Raw genomic sequence first — 22020 nt, forward strand, 5'->3', positions numbered from 1 at the left:
AAAGGGGAGGGACATTCATAGTACCTCAGTTTCACGATAAAGCTTTTTTCTTAACAGCCACAAACCTGGCGGACACAGGTAAAATGTCAGACACTTACCTAATGTATAGATGTTTCTGGAGTTTTCTACTTGCTAAAGAAAATGTGGAGTGGTCATTTATTACATGAAGGAGGAAAGCTTTATCTAGAGACACCAGCCAGCTTCACTGAGTCTAAGGTAAGAAAAATATAAAGCTCTTCAGTTTTTGCAAAAGAATAGAATTGGTGGTTTCTGGTAAATGGTGACATGGAAGTGGTCGAGTGGTCTCACTGAAACCAAAGACTCAGACCAGAAGTATGTTTTCGGCCTTCATTTTATAATTAAGAGACATTATTCCCTAAACTGCTAATTGAGGTTTTAGTCTCCCCTTCTGAGTGACTCTCCCTAACAGTACTGTGAATCAGAGCTGAAACCCTCTGAATAGTAAGGAGATGGCCATCATTTTGGGTTGTTTTTTCAGCACATCGTTTAAGATCTTCTTAATTCCTAGATTTAACATGGTTGTCAGTTATGCTAACATCAAATGATTCCATGGAAACTCCTCTTTCCGCGAAGTACTGAACTCTTGAAAATAACATCTGACCCAGAGATACACATATCTTTATATCCAAAATTCTTTTTAAATGGTCCTAAAGTTACCAGGGATGAACCTGTATTCTTCCTGCAGCATAAAAATCCCTATAGCTAAATATGAGCTTAATCTTTAAATGATGTGATCTGCAATTATTCATGCATGTTCATTGTGTAGCTGACCCTATTGATTCAGTTTTTCCTGTCCAAATTGTGCTATGGGTAGCAGCAGCTGGTACTCTGCAGCCTGAAATCAAGCACATTTCAGCTATGGCATACCTTTTGCCAACAGTGGAGGAAAAGTCCTGAGATCAAATGAACCCTAGATGTTCTTCACATGGCAGAACTTGCTTAAAGTTACATATATCTGATACAAAAGAAAGACTTCTTTAAAAACAAACAAAAAAAATACCCCACCCTACTGTCAGCTCTTTTTTGGAGGGGGATTGGGGGGATTGTTATTTTCCTAACTCATACCCTATTGTGTTTAACAAACAAAAAAAAGATTAACAGTGTTTGCCCAATGCAGTTAATGGTGCTTGGCTATCAAGGTAATAGGGTGCCTTTATGAATATATTAAATAGAAAAATTAAAATCCAGATTTGTTCAAGAAGCTAGTAAGTGTGCAGTACAGAAACAGCAATACCTGCGTGAATCTTATTTTTTATTTAAATTTATTATTTTATTACTGTGGCAGTTTTGTATTTCCAAACAGGGAAAAAAAAATTTCATTCACAAGAGAGAAAACTGAAGAGGCTGTCATTACATAATCTTAAAACGCTATGATCCAAGAGTATAAACATTAAAAATGGCATTCACCTGTATTAATTTTTTTCCTGTATCCATTAAGGTAAGTAATCTATCCTCATGAAAGTTTGCTTTACATTCAGTATTTAATCCAATGATGGATTTCAGTTCTGCTTGACGGATACTTGCAAATACAGGTTAAGTCTTCAGACGTAAACATGAAAAACCTTCATATATATATTGGCTTTGGGTCTTCCCACTATGGAGTACTATTGCACAATAGCACAGAATGGTGGTCTTTTTTTATCTGATCTTCTCTGTTTTGCTGCTACATCTGGGGCCCTGAAAAAGAAGGAAGGGTGTTGTAAATCATTGTCAAGTTCCACTATTCATCACTTAATTTACAAGGTGAAAGGGAATCTACCCTCGGCTGAAGTTCATTTTGTGCTCTGATTAATCTAAGTGGTGATGGCACATTTCAAAATCTCTGTAGGGCCGTGGTTAGATCACTGATGTGGAAGTCTGAAGAGTTATCCTTAAACTAGAGTGTTATATTCAACAAACTGTTGCCCTATGAACTTTCCAACAATTTGGGTCATCTTTCTTTTCCATCAGATATTTCTGTGACATCTACGGCCCAAATATCTCTGGGACGTGCAGGGGAACGCAGAATGTAACAGCATATAAAAAGATCAGCCAAGAAGACTGCAAACTCACTCACTTTGACGAGTCAATGGCCTCCTGGGTTGCTATAGTCCTTTTGTTGTTGGTGCCGTATAAGAGGGTCTGTAGGTACAGGCACTGCAACACATAATTTAATAAGATACGTAATACCACTCATTACCATTGGAGTATACAGAATCTGATCCAAAATATTTCGATAAAAAAAGCCAAGCTAGGAAAAACAAACAGATCTATTTATACAAATAAAGATAGATATCTTAAAGAAAATTGTAATCATATTACAAAATAATTAGCTCTCAAATTAAATAAGAACAAGACTAACTTGTCATATCCCTGGGTTTCATAAAGCCACTCCCACTGGAGCTGTGAATTGACGGAGTGTGGTGAAGATAATTATTTATATTTGCTATTGGATTACTAGGCATGAACTTATTTTTATGATTGCGTAAGTTATGATTGTATAGTCATATAGGGGTGTCATAGAGGTATTTATTAAGCTAACAATGCAAATACAGTCCACATTCACCTTAAAGAAAACCACTTGCATGTGGTTTAGTGGAGAATTTAGCTCAGGGTTTATGTTGCATTCTGTTCCTGGGAAAGCAAATTGTTCTTATAGCAAAGTCTTACATAATTTAACAGGAGTGAAACTAATAGGGATCTACAGCAATTACTCTACTCTAAAACCCTAAAGAGTTTCCAGCCCAAACCAGGAACCACAGACTAAAATTTCAAAATAATCTTAAACTGCTTTGTACCTAAAAATAAAAATTGTGTTTGGTTTGCATGGTGGAGGGAAGGTTCTGGCTGGTTTTTATTTATTCTGTTCATTTGGTGCATCTCTAATTTGTATACAGTAATCTGAACTCATGCTATCATTGAATTAGCCGTTGAAAATATTAAAAAATTAATTTTAAAAATGTGCACTGGAAATTCAAATAGCTGATTCCTTGCAGAACAGTGAGGAAAAAACAACTTTCTCACAAGAAATATGATTATGTATATAATCTGGTGGTACCCACCACGTGATAGGTGCTGTACAAACACAAAAGATAGAATGGTCCATGTGCCAAAGAGCTTACCATTTTTGTTTTGTCCTTTTAGGCAAAAGAGAGAGGATCAGAGAAACAGGTATTTCCTGGTAACAGCAAGCTTTAATAACAACTGTTTTGTGTTTTAATAAGACACTGTCCAAAATTACCCTTAAAGTCTGTTGTTGTCAGCTAGCTAGTTACAAGCTGAAGTGGGTCTTCAGATACCCATGTTTTAAAGACCAATGATACTTCATACAAGAATAGATCTTGTTCCCTCAGCGGAAGGAAATCCGAATGCTTTCAACCAGCTCTAAAGGTCAAGGTTTAATTTTAAATGCATCATATTTTTTTAAAAAAAGTAGTTACAAGGCCCTAACCTTCAAGTGGAGATCGCAGAGAGAACATTGCAAGCGTGATCTTATGTTAACTGAATAACTGTAGCACTACCGTGTTGTTTTTATTTTAATCATCCCCTGATCTAATTAATGTTTGAGAAACAGTCTGGACTAGAGTAAGAAAAAAAAATCAGTACTATAAAAATAAATATCACAGGAAGTCTGGGTACATACATCTACTCACACAGCTGGTAACAGGGAATGTTTCTTCACTAATAAAATTAGCTGAAACACAGCTAAAGTGAGATGCTTTTAAAAGTTGAAGACCTCAGTATGTTGGATAGGAAAGACTGAAACAGACACTTAGATCCTTGCCTCCCCACCCACAGCTATGCCATTGGCTACAGGAATGTGGCATTAGTTACAAACACAGAACACATAATGAAGTAAGGTTAATAAAAATAGCAGTGACATATAATAATAACCTTAAAGATGTGGAACACTTTCGGCACTGACAAGCGTCATGGTAAAACACACACATGATACCAACAGATTGTTTCAAGCTATTGACATGGTGACTGTTTTTGGATTCAGCAGCCTAAAGCTGGTATTTCACTTGGTGAAGTTAGCACACTTTGTCAAAGACTTGGAATTAAAGGGAAATGGTCAACTTAAAAATTATACTTCTGTCTGCACTCTATTTCCTTCATCTCAGATAAAGTATACTAAAGGACACTATGCCATAACACTATGCTGTAAATTGATGTATTGTGGGCACACATTCTACATTAAATATGATGAGAGCAAGTCCAAATAGTCATCTAAAAAGTCACAAATATTGGTCTTTACTAGTGTAATTTTTATAAATTTTCTGAGCTGAGAAACAATTAAACTTTATGGGTCCCTATAGCTTTTCTAAAGAGCTCTTCTCACTACACAATATAGCCAGTTTGGTTATTTAGCCAGTGCTTGTGTGAGCTCAACAGGATATATTCTATTTAATATAGAATATGCATAGGAATAGTTTACGTTTTGTTCCTGTCATCAGTCAGTAGTATGAAATTGTTATTTGTATATACAATAAATAAGTTGATGAATTTTACTGTAAATGGTGATTTATTAATTGGGTTGGTCTAAGATTTAAAGTGTGATGCCTTGAAATAAATTCTTAGACTACATCTGACTTTATTAGACTCCATGGATTATTAGCAAGTCTTACACAACATGCAAAAAATTGTTTAGAGCTGTATTTGCCTTAAGGTGAAAAAGGGACTTTATGATACAAAAATGTCAGACTCTCTTGTCAGCTGAAGTTCTACAGAGCCCTTCTATATTTCTCAATTCAGGCTAGCTCCTTAAACTGATTATTGAATAATGTTATGTTGTACTACATAATATAATCTCACCTTCTGATTTGTTTTTATACCCATGTACCAGACAGACCACTCAGCACAGGGAAAGCTACATCTGGAAAAGCTTCTCTTTTAAATGGACTCCAGGTAGTTAAGCTGGGAACTCTGTGGCTGCAGCTGCTGTTGTGATACAAACAGCAGAACACAGAAGGCGCAGTTAAAGTAGCCTGCAACAACAGGCCCCACTAAGAAGCTGCTGGCCTCATACATTCCAAATACTAAATTGGGCAATTGCAAAGGTTCAGACTTAACTGTAGATTATTTTTGTTGTGAGTTGTCGCTATACCAGAATGGGTTCGCAACTATATCCTGCGTGTTGTCTGCTAGCCACTCTATAGTACCTTTTTTGATTAAAGATTAAAAAAGATACACAGAAAGAATGCAGAATAAATTATAATGGAGTTGGCACAGTCTAGTAGCTAAAATAGAGGATAGAGTGTAAGGAGACTTTTGGGCAAATCAGTCATCTCTCTGTCAGTTTCTCCACCTGTAAAATGGAGGGAAAAGTACATAACTACCTTTGTAAGTTGCTTTGAGATCCTCTGATGAGTCACTTTATAAGTGCAAAGTATTATTATCTAAAACCAGCCTTCAGTTCTTGTTTCTTGAAAGGAATTTAACAGATTTCCATCTTTTAAGCCTTTGGACCTAATTTTCAGAAAGTTGAGGCCGATGGTAGGTGACCATTTGTGCATCTACTCCATGCAGAGTTACAGAAATTGCATGCAATAATGACAGGTTTCAGAGTAGCAGCCGTGTTAGTCTGTATTTGCAAAAAGAAAAGGAGTACTTGTGGCACCTTAGAGACTAACAAATTTATTTGAGCATAAGCTTTCGTGAGCTACATCGGAATGCATCCGATGAAGTGAGCTGTAGCTCACGAAAGCTTATGCTCAAATAAATTAGTTAGTCTCTAAGGTGCCACAAGTACTCCTTTTCTTTATGCACTAATGAGTTATTTGCTCCTTTATGTACGCAAATGGCTTGAGTGTACTATGTAGATATGCAAATGCACATGGACCAAGGGCTTCAATTTTTGGAAAACCCAGCCCTTAATGTTTTAATGGAACTGTTTTCACTAATTACTAAAGAATCCAAAGTGGAAAAAATACATAACCCATGTCTGGTAGTGGAACTTTTCAAATGTAGGTTACTGTTTTAAATCTAGACTGGGCTGTTAACACCTCCCTATTTGGTGGCTTATATTAAATGAATCTGCCTTAGTCAAGTTTCTAGCAGAAAATGTTTACTTTATAGAAAACACTACTGTCTGGCAGTAAGGTCATTAACTGAATGGGCACAGAGAGTGAGCTAACTTTTAGGTCTGAGCTGGGACACGCTGGCAGAGCCGTGTGGGAAGCTGATATTTCCACTGCCTGACTGTACCGGCTCAGTGAATGAGAAGGTGATAATTTTCCATTGTTTTGAAACTTCAGCACCTTCACAATCATGATATTTACTTACAATAATCAAACATTTTGAAATTGCCCATTGGATTTGAGAAATCTGTCTCTAAAAGTCGTATAGTTTAATATGTTTGTTTTTTTTGCAATCAGGCCAATAACAGCAAACCATTATCCAAGAGAGCACAGGAAAATATCCAGCTTCTCAGTATTGTGGTATGAAAGAATTATTCTGTTGTAACCTTGTATATTACTCTTTAAAATTAGAGTCAACCTTAACCACACAATATTACAATTACAATTTCCTTAAGCTGTCAGAGGTTTCTATAACTAAATAAAATAACTGAATGTGCTTTCACAAAGTCATAAGCTATTTCTTTTAATTTCTATGAGAGGCATTTTAAGGTCATCTTATCTTAAGAGTATTTATCATTAAAGTAGACAAGAACACTCATTCCTTACCCTTCTCCCTAAAATCAAAATTCATGGTATGTAAATCAATGTACTTCTTAAAGTTACATGTAACAAAACACATAGTGTCTGTTTTTAAGGATCCTTCACTTGGCCTCCTATTTTGTGCCTGCATTTTAACTGCTGAAAATAACTACAGCTGCAACTGGTGTCACAAAATCCATCTAATTTGGGGGAACTACGAGGTTGCTTAATGCTTTAAGGAACATCAATTGCATGTGCACTTATTTGTGGCTGGAAATGGCAGGGCAAAAACTGCATTTGCGAAATAAGAGGCCACCAATTCTAGGTATGCATCGAGGGAAAACGTTAAAAAAACCCTGCTTCACTAGCATACATCACAAAGCATGTATTTGGTTTTCCATGTTTGAAATGTATGTTCTGCACTACAAAACAACGCCTAGTTTATCCATCACATATGGAATTCTCCTGTGAAATTTAGAAATGGGCAACATGTTAAAATCATCCCATTAATTTTGTAACCTCATAGAATCCTTTTTTGGGACATCTGTCTAAATTTTGAGGCAATAATGTCCTAGATATCAATGCCTTTCTCTTAGCATTGATTTTAATGCAGCATGGATGCTTCTTTAAAAATCTGTAAAGAATGACTGAGTTTAATGCATTTAGGCCCTGATCCTGCAGTATTAAAGTCAATGGGAACTTTGTCATTAACTTCAAGTATATATGATCAAGCCCTTAAAAACGCAACCTGTGTTTCTCCTTTCTGTGATATGTTTCTAGCAGAATAAAAGTAGAGCAATGATTTTGGAAGGCAAATACTGATATACACAGGCACACACCCATATTTTGGTTTAGTTTACTACAATTAAAAATTATTTGTAGAAGTGGTTATTCGAGATTAAAAATATAAACCCAGACAAAAACTTCTGCTTGCTGGGGCAAAGGGGAAGAAGAAATTCCTTTCATCACCAGCATCTGAGAAAGAAGGAATGGATTTCCGAAAGATTGTCGGAGTCTAACAGAGGATCACATGTTTCATCATACATTTTTATAAGCTTTGCATGACCTTCCTTGAAATGTTAGTCAGACTCATTTAGGCCAGCCTCCTGGCCCTACTTTACGCTGCCACTGTCATGCACTTAGCTGCAAACTTGCATCAGGGAGATGGTATGCTATGCTATGCTAGATTTAGCACACACTACCCTATGAGAAACAAATGGTCGAAGTGAAATGCTGAATTCAATGGGACTACTCACATGAATAAATGCATTTCATGATGTACAAGAACTCCACAATCTGGCCCTCGTTAGTACCAGGTTAGATGCAAGAGCTGGTCTAAATTTTTCAAAATCTGATTTTTTCATCAAAATTTTCAGTCAAAAATTTCACAAAGAATTATTCAATTTTTTCAACCAGCTCTATTAGAAATCTAAATGAAATATGATGCAGATGTTTATAAGAGTAAAATATGAAGCAACTGCCTAGATTTAAAAGTGTAAATAGTTGTTCTATATTGAGCAACAGGGAATGGATCACTTGAGGATTACCTGTTCTGTTCATTCCCTCGGGGGCACCTGGCATTGGCCACTGTCAGAAGAGAGGATACTGGTCTGACCCACAATGGCCATTCTTATGTTCTTAGCTATGCAAAAAAAAAAAAAAAAGCCTTTCACTTTTAACAATAATAAATAATGAGTGCTATAACAGAAGTAAGGAACTCTTCATTTTAAGAAAATGATTTCTAAGTACTGCTTTAATTTCCTACTTTTGTTAGTTTGTATGATAACTTCTGTGACAATTGAAGCACAATTACTTGTACAAAGATAAAATATTCTTAAAGGTGCTCATGAAATTTCCTTTTGGATTTCCATTAGAAAAATAAGTTTGCTGCTCATTTGTTATTTCTGCCTAAGAACATTACTTTAAAAGGGCCTATGTGCAAGAAAGAAGAGAGGTAGTGATTTGTTTGTAGGGGGGAAAGCCAGAGAAGTTCTCCCTCCCTAAATTATCTGTTCCTTGGCTCTAAATGTGCAATAACTGTCCAGTTAGAGAATACATTTGTATTTTTTTACTTCTGGTTTCTGTGAGCCTGATCCCTGTGCCACTGGAAATTTTGCTTGTATCAGGACTTTAGGATTGGGTCCTCTGCTTTTATGTGCTATATTACAACATGTACTTCAATAAGCACATGTGGCTTTTCCCTCCCCAGTCTAGGAATTTCACAAAAGTAATTAGACATACAAGGACATGTTTTGGAGGGATGGCTGAAGGAAGGGCTGCAAGCATGTCTCTTTGCACATAAAGTACCATATGCACTGACCCAAATCAGGAATTTGTGCATGTCTGATAGCTTGCACCTATTCTCTTCGTAAGAGTAAGGCCAATCAGCATGGAATCTGGTGTAAATTCATCATTGGACAGTAGAATTGTAGCGAATGCCAGATGTCCTGTTACATTAAAATCTGTTCTAGATTCATCAGTTATCTGATACCTAGTCTTCCATAGGGCACTGGCTCACTTTCTTGACCTCTGGCATTTGGACTAGTCTGTAACTGGCATCCTGAACAGCAGCTATTTTAATATCACTCCCATAGTCATTAGTTATTACAAGGTTGATTTAAGGAGCTCAGCCTCTCTGCCCTCCTCCCATTTTGTTCAGAACGTATCCAAAAGGAAGGGAAGTGCAACTCATGCAGTTCACTGTGACTACAACTGCAACACACTGTAAACAGCAACACAATTCTATAAGCGAGTTGATACATGGTTATGAGGTTTAGGACTTATCTATACTCTGCCACGGTGTAAATTATGGGTGTGTGAACTGCAGAGTACACCAAGAAGTTGCACTCTAACTGCCCCATGTGGACACTGTTGGTGCAAACTAAAAGATATCTGGTTCATGTTTACATAGTCCTGTTTGAAAGAGGACTATATTTAGTTTAGTTTAGTGCTACAACATGGCACAATCACACATTCAGGTCTGTTTCCTAAGGCTGTTTCATGCAGGACCTGTACCTGTTGTGTATTCCCACAGCTGTTCTAAAGGTTACATATGTTAACCTACCACAAAGTAAATTCACAGAAAAAGGGCAATTAACACTTCATGAATAAAGTATGTGCAGGCTATTCCACTTTGTGACCCATTTAGTTGGGAGTTGTTTATCAACACATGATAAAATAGATTTCAGAGTAGCAACTGAGTTAGTCTATATCTGCAAAAAGAAAAGGAGTACTTGTGGCTTATTTATTTGAGCATAAGCTTACAAATTTATTTGAGCATAAGCTTTCGTGAGCTACAGCTCACTTCATCGGCTGCATGCAGTGGAAAATACAATGGGGAGATTTATATACACAGAGAACATGAAACAATGGGTGTTACCATGCACACTGTAACAAAAGTGATCAGGTAAGATGAGCTATTACCAGCAGGAGAGCCGGGGTGGGGGGGAGGGAACCTTTTGTAGTGATAATCAAGGTGGGCCATTTCCAGCAGTTGACAAGAACGTCTGAGGAACAGTGTGTGTGTGTGTGGGGGGGAAATAAACATCGGGAAACAGTTTTACTTTCTGTAATGTCCCATCCACTCCCAGTCTTTATTCAAGCCTAAGTTAATTGTATCCAGTTTGCAAATTAGTTTCCGGTATAGGGTGGTATTTATGTGACCATCGCTTATTAGCACCGTAGTGTCCAGGAAGTGGATCTCTTGTGTGGACTGGTCCAGGCTGAGGTTGATGGTGGGACGGAAATTGTTGAAATCGTGGTGGAATTCCTCAAGGGTTTCTTTTCCATGGGTCCAGATGATGAAGGCGTCAAGAATTATAACATTCAAAAACCAGTCGGAGAACACTTCAATCTCTTTGGTCACTCGATTACAGACCTAAAAGTGGCAATTCTTCAACAAAAAAACTTCAAAAACAGACTCCAACGAGAGACTGCTGAATTGGAATTAATTTGCAAACTGGATACAATTAACTTAGACTTGAATAAAGACTGGGAGTGGATGTGTCATTACACAAAGTAAAACTATTTCCCCATGTTTATTCTCCCCCCGCCCCCCCACTGTTCCTCACACGTTCTTGTCAACTGCTGGAAATGCCCCACCTTGATTATCACTACAAAAGGTTCCCCCCCCCACCCCCCACTGGTAATAGCTCACCTTACCTGATCACTTTTGTTACAGTGTGTATGGTAACACCCATTGTTTCGTGTTCTCTGTGTATATAAATCTCCCCACTGTATTTTCCGCTGCATGCATCCGATGAAGTGAGCTGTAGCTCACGAAAGCTTATGCTCAAATAAATTTGTTAGTCTCTAAGGTGCCACAAGTACTCCTTTTCTTTTTGATAAAATAGAGAAGTTCTCCTCTCACTGATGTTGTTTGACAGCAGGGTCAGTTACAAACTGGGGAAAGTCTAAATATAAAAATATGTTAAATTTAAAACAGCATGTAATCTGGGGCTGTAAGATTAAATTGTTAGAATGGAGAACAGTGAGTCAAGACTCCTGGGTTCTAATCCCATCTCTGTCACTGACTCACTGTGTAACAATGGGCAAATAACTTTACCACATTTGATCTCTGACAAAAGGCTGAAAACCAATAATATTGAATATGAACATGTTCATGGTATGAACATACTAAATATCTGAAGACAGTCTCAAAATTAGTATTATACATATATATACTTTTGGGAGTGAATGTGATCTAGTGGGACTGGAGTCAAGATTCTTGAATTCTATTCCCAATTCTCCCACTTATTTGCTGTGACACCTTGAGCAAATCACTTAATTGGTCTGAATCTCAGTTTACTCATCTCTAAGATGGGTAAAATAAGTAACAAGGTTAAGGCATAAATAATTAGTGTTTATAAAGTTCTTTACAACTTTCCCTTATGGTACTTGTTGACTATTGGTCTTGTGCCAGTATTTAGCCTTAGATGGAGTTTACCACCAGCTTTGGGCTGCATTCCGAAGCAACCCAACCCCAAGAAGACCCGGTCCTGGCGTGAAACCATTAAGAGGTGCCCGTGGATGGTGTGAGGCCAGTAGTGGCCCCCGGCACACCGGGATTGGGTCTTTTTGGAGTTGGGCTGCTTGGGAATGCAGTCTAAAGCTGGCGGTAAACTCCATCTAAGGCTAAATACTGGCATGAGAGTGTTTATGAAGTGCTTTGAGATCCTTGGAGGAAAAGTGCTATATAAGTGCAATGTATCAGCAGTAGATTAATTATAAATGTGTATAAATTTATATAATATTTTGTTAAAGCCATATTTTATACCATAAACTAAGTGGAAAGTACTGACATATCTAAGCAGAGCACCTTTGATATATTATAGATATACATACATTTAAAATCTGAAAGCGTACAATAAATAGAACCTATCCTGAAGTAATACTTAGTGTGACTCAAATCTGCAGCTAACTTTCTGTGATGTTAGCTTTTTACTAAACTGTGGCAACTGCATGCTTGGAAGGAATGGCATAGTTAAAGAAAGGTCTCTCTGCCTCGTGTCTGCAGTGATGCGCAGACTCTGTATTCAAATACTCTTTAAAGAACACTGCCTGGAAGGGGCTCAAGCATTGCAAAGCAAAGAGGGAAACAATTCCAAACAAGGCTGCCTGTGTTCAGCTCTGTTTTTGCTATCAGGCTTTGAAGGTTTACATTGAAGTACATGTTGTCCCAAAAGCTATTTTATCTGAATATCATTTATGGAAAAAGCTATAAACAAAACGCAAATATCTTGAATGCCTTTCAGTGCTGGGGAGAAGTGTTAGTATAAAGTTTGACACTGGTTGCACTGGCAAGCTAGCCAGGTTAGTATCACTGTGCAAGCCAATAGAGTGGAAACGAATTGAAGTGGGCACTGAGCAATTTTTTCCCTTGCTAGACTCTGTACATAGATGGGGTGTTTTGAGGAAACAGGCTCAAAATTCCTATTATGTAGCTGTTCCTGTGATAGGTTCTTCTTATATGAAGCAGGTGACTTCAAAAAGCATGTACCCAATAGAGGATGTAAAATTTGAAATGATATTTTATCTGCCATGGAATTGTAAAAGTAAACTATAGTCTATAGGCTGGGGTAAGTTTTCTAGCTCTGAATTTTATTTTCTTAGAGTATTTTAGAACAAAAATATAAAGTGTCATAGTGATGTAGGTGAGGGCTGAGATAAGTGACCTCACAATGGGTATCCATGCCTTTGTCACATCCAAGCTAGACAGCCACCATATGCAATTGTTAGGGCTATTCTTGAAAAACAGCTGGAAGTTTCAGCTAAGGAAGATGCCACCTTCTGAGTGAAAGGAGTTATTAGTCCACCTATGCTCAAGTATGCATTGGCAACTCAACTACTTTTGGGTGCAATTCAAAATTTTGATTACAATCTTGAAAGTCTTCAATGGTCTGTGTCTGGACCTGTGAGATCACCTCTCACATATTCCATCACATTAATTAAGATCAGCCAGGACATTCTGGCTGCTAGATCCTATAACTGACTTTTTTTTTTATGACTGACAGCAAAACTCTGTCAGCACAGGGCTCTCACCTTTGGAAGTGGTTGTTCGCCAGAGCTCAGGACCTGTGAGCTTCAGGGCATGATCTAAAGCATATTTATCTGTTCAGTATTTGGTTATTTTCTCCCCCTTTCCTCACTCTGTCTAACAATAAAAGGGTAATTGGCTGAAACAAGAGCAGTAGCTTTTGTTACTCTTTTTTAAGGCAGTTCTTCATATGTTCATTAATATTTGTAAACAGTTCCAAGAAGTAAAGGCACTTAAGAAATCTTTACATGGATAATTTCATAATTGTATTTTGCTCAGAGAAGGGCTGACTAGTAATCTGTAGCTAGAATATTTGTAATCATAAAATGTTGGTAGCTTAACCAACTTTTGGATCCCATGCCCACATTCAAAGCAGCAACTTGGGCATGTCTGGCAGTGTCCCCCGTTCAGAGACTAAAGGGCCACAATTAAAAAGCACACCTGGGAAATAACCCCAACACAGGGAGCCTCCTCAGAGCTGGGGGCATGGTGGAGCAGAATGAAGGTAGGCGGGGCCATGCCCCAGATATTGAAGATATGGCACAAGTTAAGCCAGCCTTCAGGCATGTCCAAACTTGAGTTGGGATCAGAACCAGCCCTGGCAGTCCCAGGAGAGAAGTACTGCTGCCCCCTCAGTTCTGGCACTAGGCTTAGCCCTGATGCAGGGAAGAATCAAGCCCACAGGGCTGAAAGAGATCCAAGCTCTTTTCTTTGCTCTGTATAATGAAAAATATTTCAACTTTTAATGACAATACTGTCATACTTTCTTACTCAGTTTTATAAGCAAGAAATTAAAAATTGAAAGAGAAAGGTGCAGAAAAACACACAAAAAAGAAATGTCTCAAAGGCTGCAAGACTTGATGGGGCATGCAAGTATTCAAATTTGGTTAATGTGTAAACCAGGATGAGACTGCAGGAATTTGCTTTCCCCATAAGGAATATACATTCCTGCCTCTTTAATTTCTTTGTGATTTAAAATAATAGCTGAACCGATAGGGGATAATTGGTGTCTTCAACTAAGGGTTGAGGTAGATCATTCCAAGGGAATTGCAAACAGATCACATCCTGTTAATTCAGGGTCACGAGGAAGCACTGAACATATTCCTAATGCCCATTATATGAGCTAGGATAGCTGACGACTGCTGGAAAGAGTTTTTTATTCCCCCCATTTGTTTTCCTTTTATAAACCTGCCAGCCCAAAGTCTTGCATGGCTTTCTTCATTCTGGTCACCTGAAATAGCCTTTTAAAATATGCATGAGAATACTTACCAGCAGCACTTTATAAACCATTTAAACACTGAGCATAAGTAATTTTATTTCAAAATATCTTCTCCCCACACATTGTATGTAACTGATCTGCTTGAAATGGATAGTCAGTGTATGGCTTAGAGTAGGTGGCCCTATCTGTTACTCTGAGCCAGTCTTAGTCATTCAGTCTCCATCAGAAATCAGATAAAGGTATTTTCTATAAATGGCAAGGTCCTGGTTCTCCCTGGTCGTCTAAACCTTCCGTATACCTCCTCGAATTCACTTCACAATAACTGAACAATAGACTTCTGTTCCCATGTTCTAAACTCTCACATTTAAAATTCCCTCTGGGTGAAATTCACCCCTCTAATGTGGATCTGTGCTCCTATGTTGCACTTATGGCTATAACAACATGAGGCTTAAGTGATATGTAGAGCCTTGTACAGAGCTCTCTGTACCAGGCTGTATTTCAGATTCACTGAATAACATCCCTCGTGGGAGTCAAATCCTCTTTATTCTAGCTCTGTATCAATGCCTCTGGCTTTGAGGCTCCATCAATGTACCTTAATGACAGTTTTGAACTCTCAGCCAATCAGAGTTTAGGGTGGATGGCCTTACATGTCAACCTGATTAGTGTGCCTCCAGCGTTTACAGAAAATTAAGTAGAAAATATTTCAAGTGCAAGGAACATGCAATATGCTCTACAACAGTGGCTCTCAACCTTTCCAGACTACCGTATTCCTTTCAGGAGTCTGATATGTCTTGTGTATCCCAAGTTTCACCTCATTTAAAAACTACTTGCTTACAAAATCAGACATAAAAATACAAAAGTGTCACAGCTCACTGTTACTGAAAAATTGCTGACGTTCTCATTTTTACCATATAATTCTAACTAAATCCCCTGGAATATAAATAGTGTACTTATGTTTCAGTGTATAGTAGATAGAGCAGTATAAACAAGTCGTTGTCTGTATGAAATTTTAGTATGTATTGACTTTGCTAGTGCTTTTTATATAGCCTGTTGTAAAACTAGGCAAATATCTAGATGAGTTCACGTACCCCCTGGAAGACCTCTGTGTACCCCCAGGGGTATGTGTACCACTGGTTGAGAACCAAATCTATAAATACTAGGTTATTATTAACTGATAGAACTGAAAGAATCCTAACAGAATAGCAGAATACTAAATCAGGACAGAAAACTTTCAGTGGCAGGGTCCCAAAGGATAAATGGTAGGGTTTTAAAATTTGATGGCAGCAACCCTGTGCCCAGGCTTTTGGATACAGCAAATTTGTATAGCTACAGCTGCACACACTGATTGATAGCTTGAGGCCACTTCAAATTGCAAAGTAAGAATTCCAGCAAGGGAATGGAAAGAGATTGCAGTCAGCACACTTACTGGTTCAGTCATAGCAGTGGCTGCAGCTCACTAATGATTTTAAAAGATGGATAAACACGTTAGAAAGAAATGGCAAATGCCTGCCGTCGGTTTATAACATCTTCTGTGGCTTCAAGGCTGCCTCTGTAACTCCCTCTGGTGATTTAGCTATTGCTCATAAAAGGCAAAGGATTAAGTGGAGGGTGATACATATCAAAAGCATCCGCTATGCCTTGAGAAACAACGTCAGTCATACAAAGTCTGCAAAATGAAGCAAACAATGCAAGAGGGACTAAATCTACCGTGATACAGCATGCAGCATTTACTGAAATGTGCATTCCTACAAGCAGGACAGCATGGTAACCATTCATAACCTTTAAAAGGAATTCACCACAGTGCTCTGGTCGTTTAGAGGAAACTGCAGCCTGTGTCACCAAGTGAGCAGTTTCTGCTGCTTCCCCTGAAGAAGGGCTTTTTCTCAGTGCAATGAAATGAGCCTGTTAAAAAATAAACAGAGGAAACAGTTTAGTTTAAATGACACTTCTTTGATGTGGTGTCACAGCTAGCTCTGTCTCCAGTGGGAGAAGAAGAAAATAAATGGGCTTATTTGGCAGAAAGTTTCTTTTTCAGGGAAATCAAACAGACTTTATAAATGAGATGTTGGGTGCATATTAAAATCAGTTTTCCCAGTTTCTTCCACTGGCATTGGATCAGGTCCGAGGTGAACTGTTTAGCTACCAATCCCAAATATCAGTTACATTCTGTTTTGGTTCAGAAAGTAAAACCCCCTCCCCTCCAATCTAATTTTCCACTTCAGTTTCTAACAACAGTATTCTTGTTCATTTCCTGTCTTGATTTGTTGTGCATTTTTCCTGTGCACTGTTATATAGCTGCATAGTCCACTCCCGAGATGGCTGTAGTTGAGGGGTGGGTGAGATGACTCCTGCACATAAATGGTCACATGTGGTTAGAGTGTTTTGGGATCCTTGGGGTAAAAGGGGCTGTACAAATGATGGTTATATTTATTTGAAGCCCAGAATGAAGCATCATTTCAGTCTTATCAGTGGGGTTTCCCTTCACTTTGGACACAGAGAGATTTATATGCACCTCTTGGTGGGCATGTGCAATGCCACTCCAAACGCATGGGATTTACAGGCATGTGCATGAGAGAAGAATACACCTCATAATGAGATCCACTGATTCACTATTAAAACTTTTTACACAAAAGGGGAAAAATCTTGGTCCCGCTAAAGATGATTTTTACCCTTTCCCATGCTTTGTCCTTGTGGGCATAATGACACTAATGGCAAGAGGCTATAATGTTGCTGCAGCATTCTCTGCCAGTAAAGCCCTGCCACTGCTGCTCATTGTCATAATCAGCAGTAAGCCAGCTCAGCTGTGTCAGGTCATGCAGAAATACAAGGTATTTGTTGCTCTATCCTCCTCCCATCCACTCTTCACTGCAGGGAGCCTTCTGAAAGGTAATAAACTCACAAGCAACTGCAATTCCTAGTCTAACTGGGGAAAATCAGGAGTCAAAAACAGTCTCTCAAGTGGACCTGAAAAGGGAAGGACTATAGAAAAATCAAATAGAAAAGTTACTGTGCTCAGTCCACATTCAGGAGAGAATGAAGGAGGAATTAAGTGATTTATGGGATATCTTGTGGGAAATGAACATGGCTTTTTCATCTCTGAAATTGTGAGGACCAAACATGGATATTTGCAAAACTTCCATCAGGTTCCAATTTAAAGTGGATGGAAGTTTTAAAATTATATTTATTGAGTTTTGGGGACAAGCATAAATAATAAAGCTATATAAAGCAAAACACAGAGAATCGTAACATAGAGAAAAGCAACAATGGCTATATGATATAGACTTTACCCTGCAAGCCTGTATACACTGAACTACATATGATATCCCAAGTCAGCCTATGTATATATAAATATTAAGGCAAATATACTGACTTCAAAAGGTAGCCATACATGTAACATCAGAGGGTAGTGATTTTAGAGAAGAAAGAGTTATCAAAAAGGATCAAGGTAGCTGTGAGTGAGGGAAAGGAAGTGGAGAGAGAAAAAGGAAGGAGAGAGGGAGCAGAAGAAAACGGAAACCTGCAAGAGTTTCTAGAGTTTCCAAAAAGCCCACTAAAATTACATGAAGCCACAAATAGCAGAGTGACAAAACACAAGTCTCTGGTTTGCACTTGCAAATTAAGTGATGTGTTGCTGCCCAAAGGCAGAACATCAGCATACACTAGTTCTATAAGAAATGTGAGGAAACTTTACAATAAAGCTTAGGCGATAAAGCTTAAAGTAAGTATTGACATATGAATCTTTTTTTAATTGGTAAGTGACATTGGTACTTACGAAAGTGAGGAGACAACAGTATTGACGTAAGCCAGGTGTAGTATAGGGGGCACACTGCAACCTTCCCAACATAGCTTTGCTTATGCTCCTCAGTCCTGACTTCCAAAAGCCCTGCTAGTCCATTCCTGGTTCTCTCTTGGGCAGAGGCAAAGAGATGCAAAACCAGGCCCTAAAATGGCAGTAATCTAACAGTCCCCACTGGAGTAGGAGGAGGATTCAAGTATACTGCATACAATACCTGCTTGGAAAAAGATAAAATTTCCTTCCTCTACATTCCTGGGTACATATTCCTTGTATGAAACTGGGGAGAAAAGGCAAGAAAATGGCATGAGCGAGACAGACTGCAAAAGAAAAATGAAATGTAGGTTTAGGACTTTGACTACAAAGTAGAACAAATGATCATTCCCAGTGACCTTATCAAGATATAGGCTCTTGTAATATCTGTACATTAAACCCCAATTTAAGCCTGCTGATATCAATACAATGCAAAATATTGCACCAATAAAAACAAGTGGATTCATCCAAGGAACACAAAGGATCATGCCTCACCAGTTGGGGAAATTACAACTACAGTGCAATTTTCCTTGGGCATTCCACCTTTAGGATCCAATCTTGCAAACCCTTTTTCACATGAATAATCCCACTGACTTCAATGAGACATCTCTTGTGAGTGAGGGTGAGTAGGACTGGGCCATTAGAAAGGATTTTAAAAAACTCAAAAAGAGCCTATTACATTTCAATCAGCACCATGCATACCCGGTACCAAAAAACTCTTCTTAAGCAACGTTAGGGTGACAAACAACTGACAAAAGCCAAGTGATGATATTTCACTGCTCTAATATTTTAAGAAGCATTGGTTATTTCCTTCTGGGATGCTTTACTGGTATGCTCTCTTTTGCACCAGGCTAGCTTCACGAAGTAACCAGAGTGGTATGAGCTTCAGAATGGAATTCTCATAATTTCACTCAGGTTCATAAATGGCTTATCAAATCTTGGGATATATTATCCATAGAAAGATGGGGGAAGGGATAGCTCAGTGGCTTGAGCATTGGCCTGCTAAACCCAGGGTTGTGAGTTCAATTCTTGAGGGGGCCATTTAGGGATCTGGGGCAAAAACTGGGGGATTGGTCCTGCTTTGAGCAGGCGGTTGGACTAGATGACCTCCTGAGGTCCTTTCCAACTCTGATAATCTATGATTCTATGTACAAGCATTAAAAAAAGATACGTACGCTCATTACAGAGAAGTGGCTAGTTATTATCAGCTATGTGGCCAATATAAGTAATGGGCTAGGTTTTCAAGAGCTCTCTAGCCAGAGTTGGGGCCAGATTTCCAAAACAGCTCAGCATCCAGCAGTTCCCATTGTGACACTTATTTCAAAAAAAGTTCAATACCCAACATATTGAGCTGTCTTGGAAATCTGACTCAGTGTGTATAAACACATAGGACTGAAGCTTTCATCTTCGTATAAGCTGTTCTAAAAACACCCAAGTCAACCATCTGCCCTCCCAAACCCCATCCCCTAAAACCTACTGGCGCATACAAAAACCAAGGTGCAAGGTAAGGACAGATTGGTCAGCCTTCACTTGGGTTCCTCTACGGTTAGTGGCTATATAGTTCTTTCTGGTAATCTCCTAGCGCCCAATCCAACTCCCATTGACATCAAACTTGTTGACTTGAAAAGGACTTGGATCAAGCTCTCAGGCTGTACTGAAGTGTACGCAGAAGAGCTTCAGCCACAGCCCCTTTGGAAAATGTTCAGGCCTGTGGAGAGAATTTAGTCTCTCAGATACACAGGCTTTCCCCTTAGGCCTTCGCTAGAATATTGACAACGGTGTTAGTGTGTGGTGTTAAAAAAACAGATTAGCAAACACAGCCTAAACATGCTTAAACCGTAAGTGTAGATAGGGCAAGTTGTATTTTAACACATTTTCTGGTCAAAGTGACCCACAGGGAAGTGTCTATGCTTTAATTTGAACAATTTATCAAGTGTTAAAGTCTCCATGGCCTTATCTACGCTAGACTTTTAGAATTTGTTAGCTGGCATGTTCTAACAATACATCTTTAACTCCTAGTATAGACAACACAATTGCTTTCATTTCTTCCCTTCCTCTTGCATGTAAGTGATGTAGTCCATCCCAAGACAATCTGAGTAAATGGTGCAGTGGGAGAGGAGGAATGCAGACAGCAGCAGAAATAAAGTCAGCTGTGAAGTGATCTGAAAAATGCAATTTGCTACAGCATAGGGAGCACAGGGGATGTTTGCCAAGTATCATGGGCAAAGCACCAGGAATTTTTCCAGTGTAATGGTGATCCAGTACATTTCTGAGTTTAGGCAGAATGGTTACTGTTTTCTATTCAACCTCGTTAATGGAGATTTTCAGTTTCATTTTTATTCTGACTGCAGAATATAAGGCCATTGTGGAGAAACTAAATGAATTCTTTGCATCAATCTTCATGGCTGAGGATGTGAGGGAGATTCCCAAACATAAGCCATTCTTTTTAGGTTTACAAATCTGAGGAACTGTCCCAGATTGAGGTGTCATTTGAGGAGGGTTTTGGAACAAATTGATAAACTAAACAGTAATAAGTCACCAGGACCAGATGGTATTCACCCAAGAGTTCTGAAGGAACTCAGATGTGAAATTGCAAAACTACTAACTGTAGTCTGTAACCTATCATTTAAATCATCTTCTGTACCAAATGACTGGAGGATAGCTAATGTGATGCTAATTTTTAATAAGGGCTCCAGAGGTGATGCCGGCAATTACAGGCCAATATGCCTGACCTCAGTACCGGGCAAACTGGTTGAAACAATAGTAAAGAACAAAATTGTCAGACACCTAGATGAACATAATTTGTTGGGGGAGAGTCAACATGGTTTTTGTAAAGGGAAATCATGCCTCACCAATCTACTAGAATCCTTTGAAGGGGTCAATAAGCATGTGGAGAAAGGGGATCCAGTGGATATAGTAGTACTTAGATTTTCAGAAAGCCTTTGACAAGGTCCCTCACCAAAGGCTCTTAAGCAAAATAAGCTGCCATGGGATAAGAGGGAAGGTCCTCTCATGGATTGGTAACTGGTTAAAAGAGAGGAAAAAAAAGTTAGGAATAAATTGTCAGTTTTCAGAATGGAGAAAGGTAAATAGTGGTGTCCCCCAGGGGTCTGTACTGGGCCTAGTACTATTCAATATATTCATAAATGATCTGGAAAAAGGGGTAAACAGTGAGGTGGCAAAATTTGCAGATGATATAAAACTGTTCAAGATAATTAAGTCCCAGGCAGACTGTGAAGAGCTACAAAAGGATCTCTCAAAACTGAGTGACTGGGCAACAAAATGGCAGATGAAATTCAATGTTGATAAATGCAAAGTAATGCACATTGGAAAACATAATCCCGACTATACATATAAAATGATGGGGTCTAAACTGGCTGTTACCACTCAAGAAAGAGATCTTGGAGTCATTGCGGATAGTTCTCTGAAAACATCCACTCAATGTGCAGCGGCAGTCAAAAAAGTGAACAGAATGTTGGGAATCATTAAGAAAGGGATAGATAATAAAACAGAAAATATCATATTGCCTCTATATAAATCCATGGTATGTCCACATCTTGAATACTGCGTGCAGATGTGGTCGCCCCATCTCAAAAAAGATATATTGGAATTGGAAAAGGTTCAGAAAAGGGCAACAAAAATTATTAGGGGTATTCAACGGCTGCCATATGAGGAGAAATTAATAAAACTGGGACTTTTCAGCTTGGAAAAGAGACAGCTAAGGAGGGATATAATAGAGGTCTACAAAATCATGACTGGTGTGGAGAAAGTAAATAAGGAA

The 22020-nt window shown here is 38.6% G+C and overlaps 1 protein-coding gene across 1 annotated transcript in view; it reads right to left on the reverse strand.

Moving 5' to 3' along the window:
- Nucleotides 1–1273: 1273 nt before the first annotated feature.
- TTC23 (tetratricopeptide repeat domain 23) overlaps nucleotides 1274–22020 on the reverse strand; it is a 48452-nt gene continuing 27705 nt past the window's right edge. The window contains 4 exon segments of the mRNA XM_074964518.1: nucleotides 1274–1698; nucleotides 2078–2157; nucleotides 16193–16315; nucleotides 18419–18526. Coding sequence (XP_074820619.1) covers nucleotides 1626–1698; nucleotides 2078–2157; nucleotides 16193–16315; nucleotides 18419–18526 — 384 coding nt within the window. The 3' untranslated portion in view covers nucleotides 1274–1625.

Source organism: Natator depressus, chromosome 10, assembly GCF_965152275.1.
Source record: "Natator depressus isolate rNatDep1 chromosome 10, rNatDep2.hap1, whole genome shotgun sequence".
Taxonomy (NCBI): Eukaryota; Metazoa; Chordata; order Testudines; family Cheloniidae; genus Natator; species Natator depressus.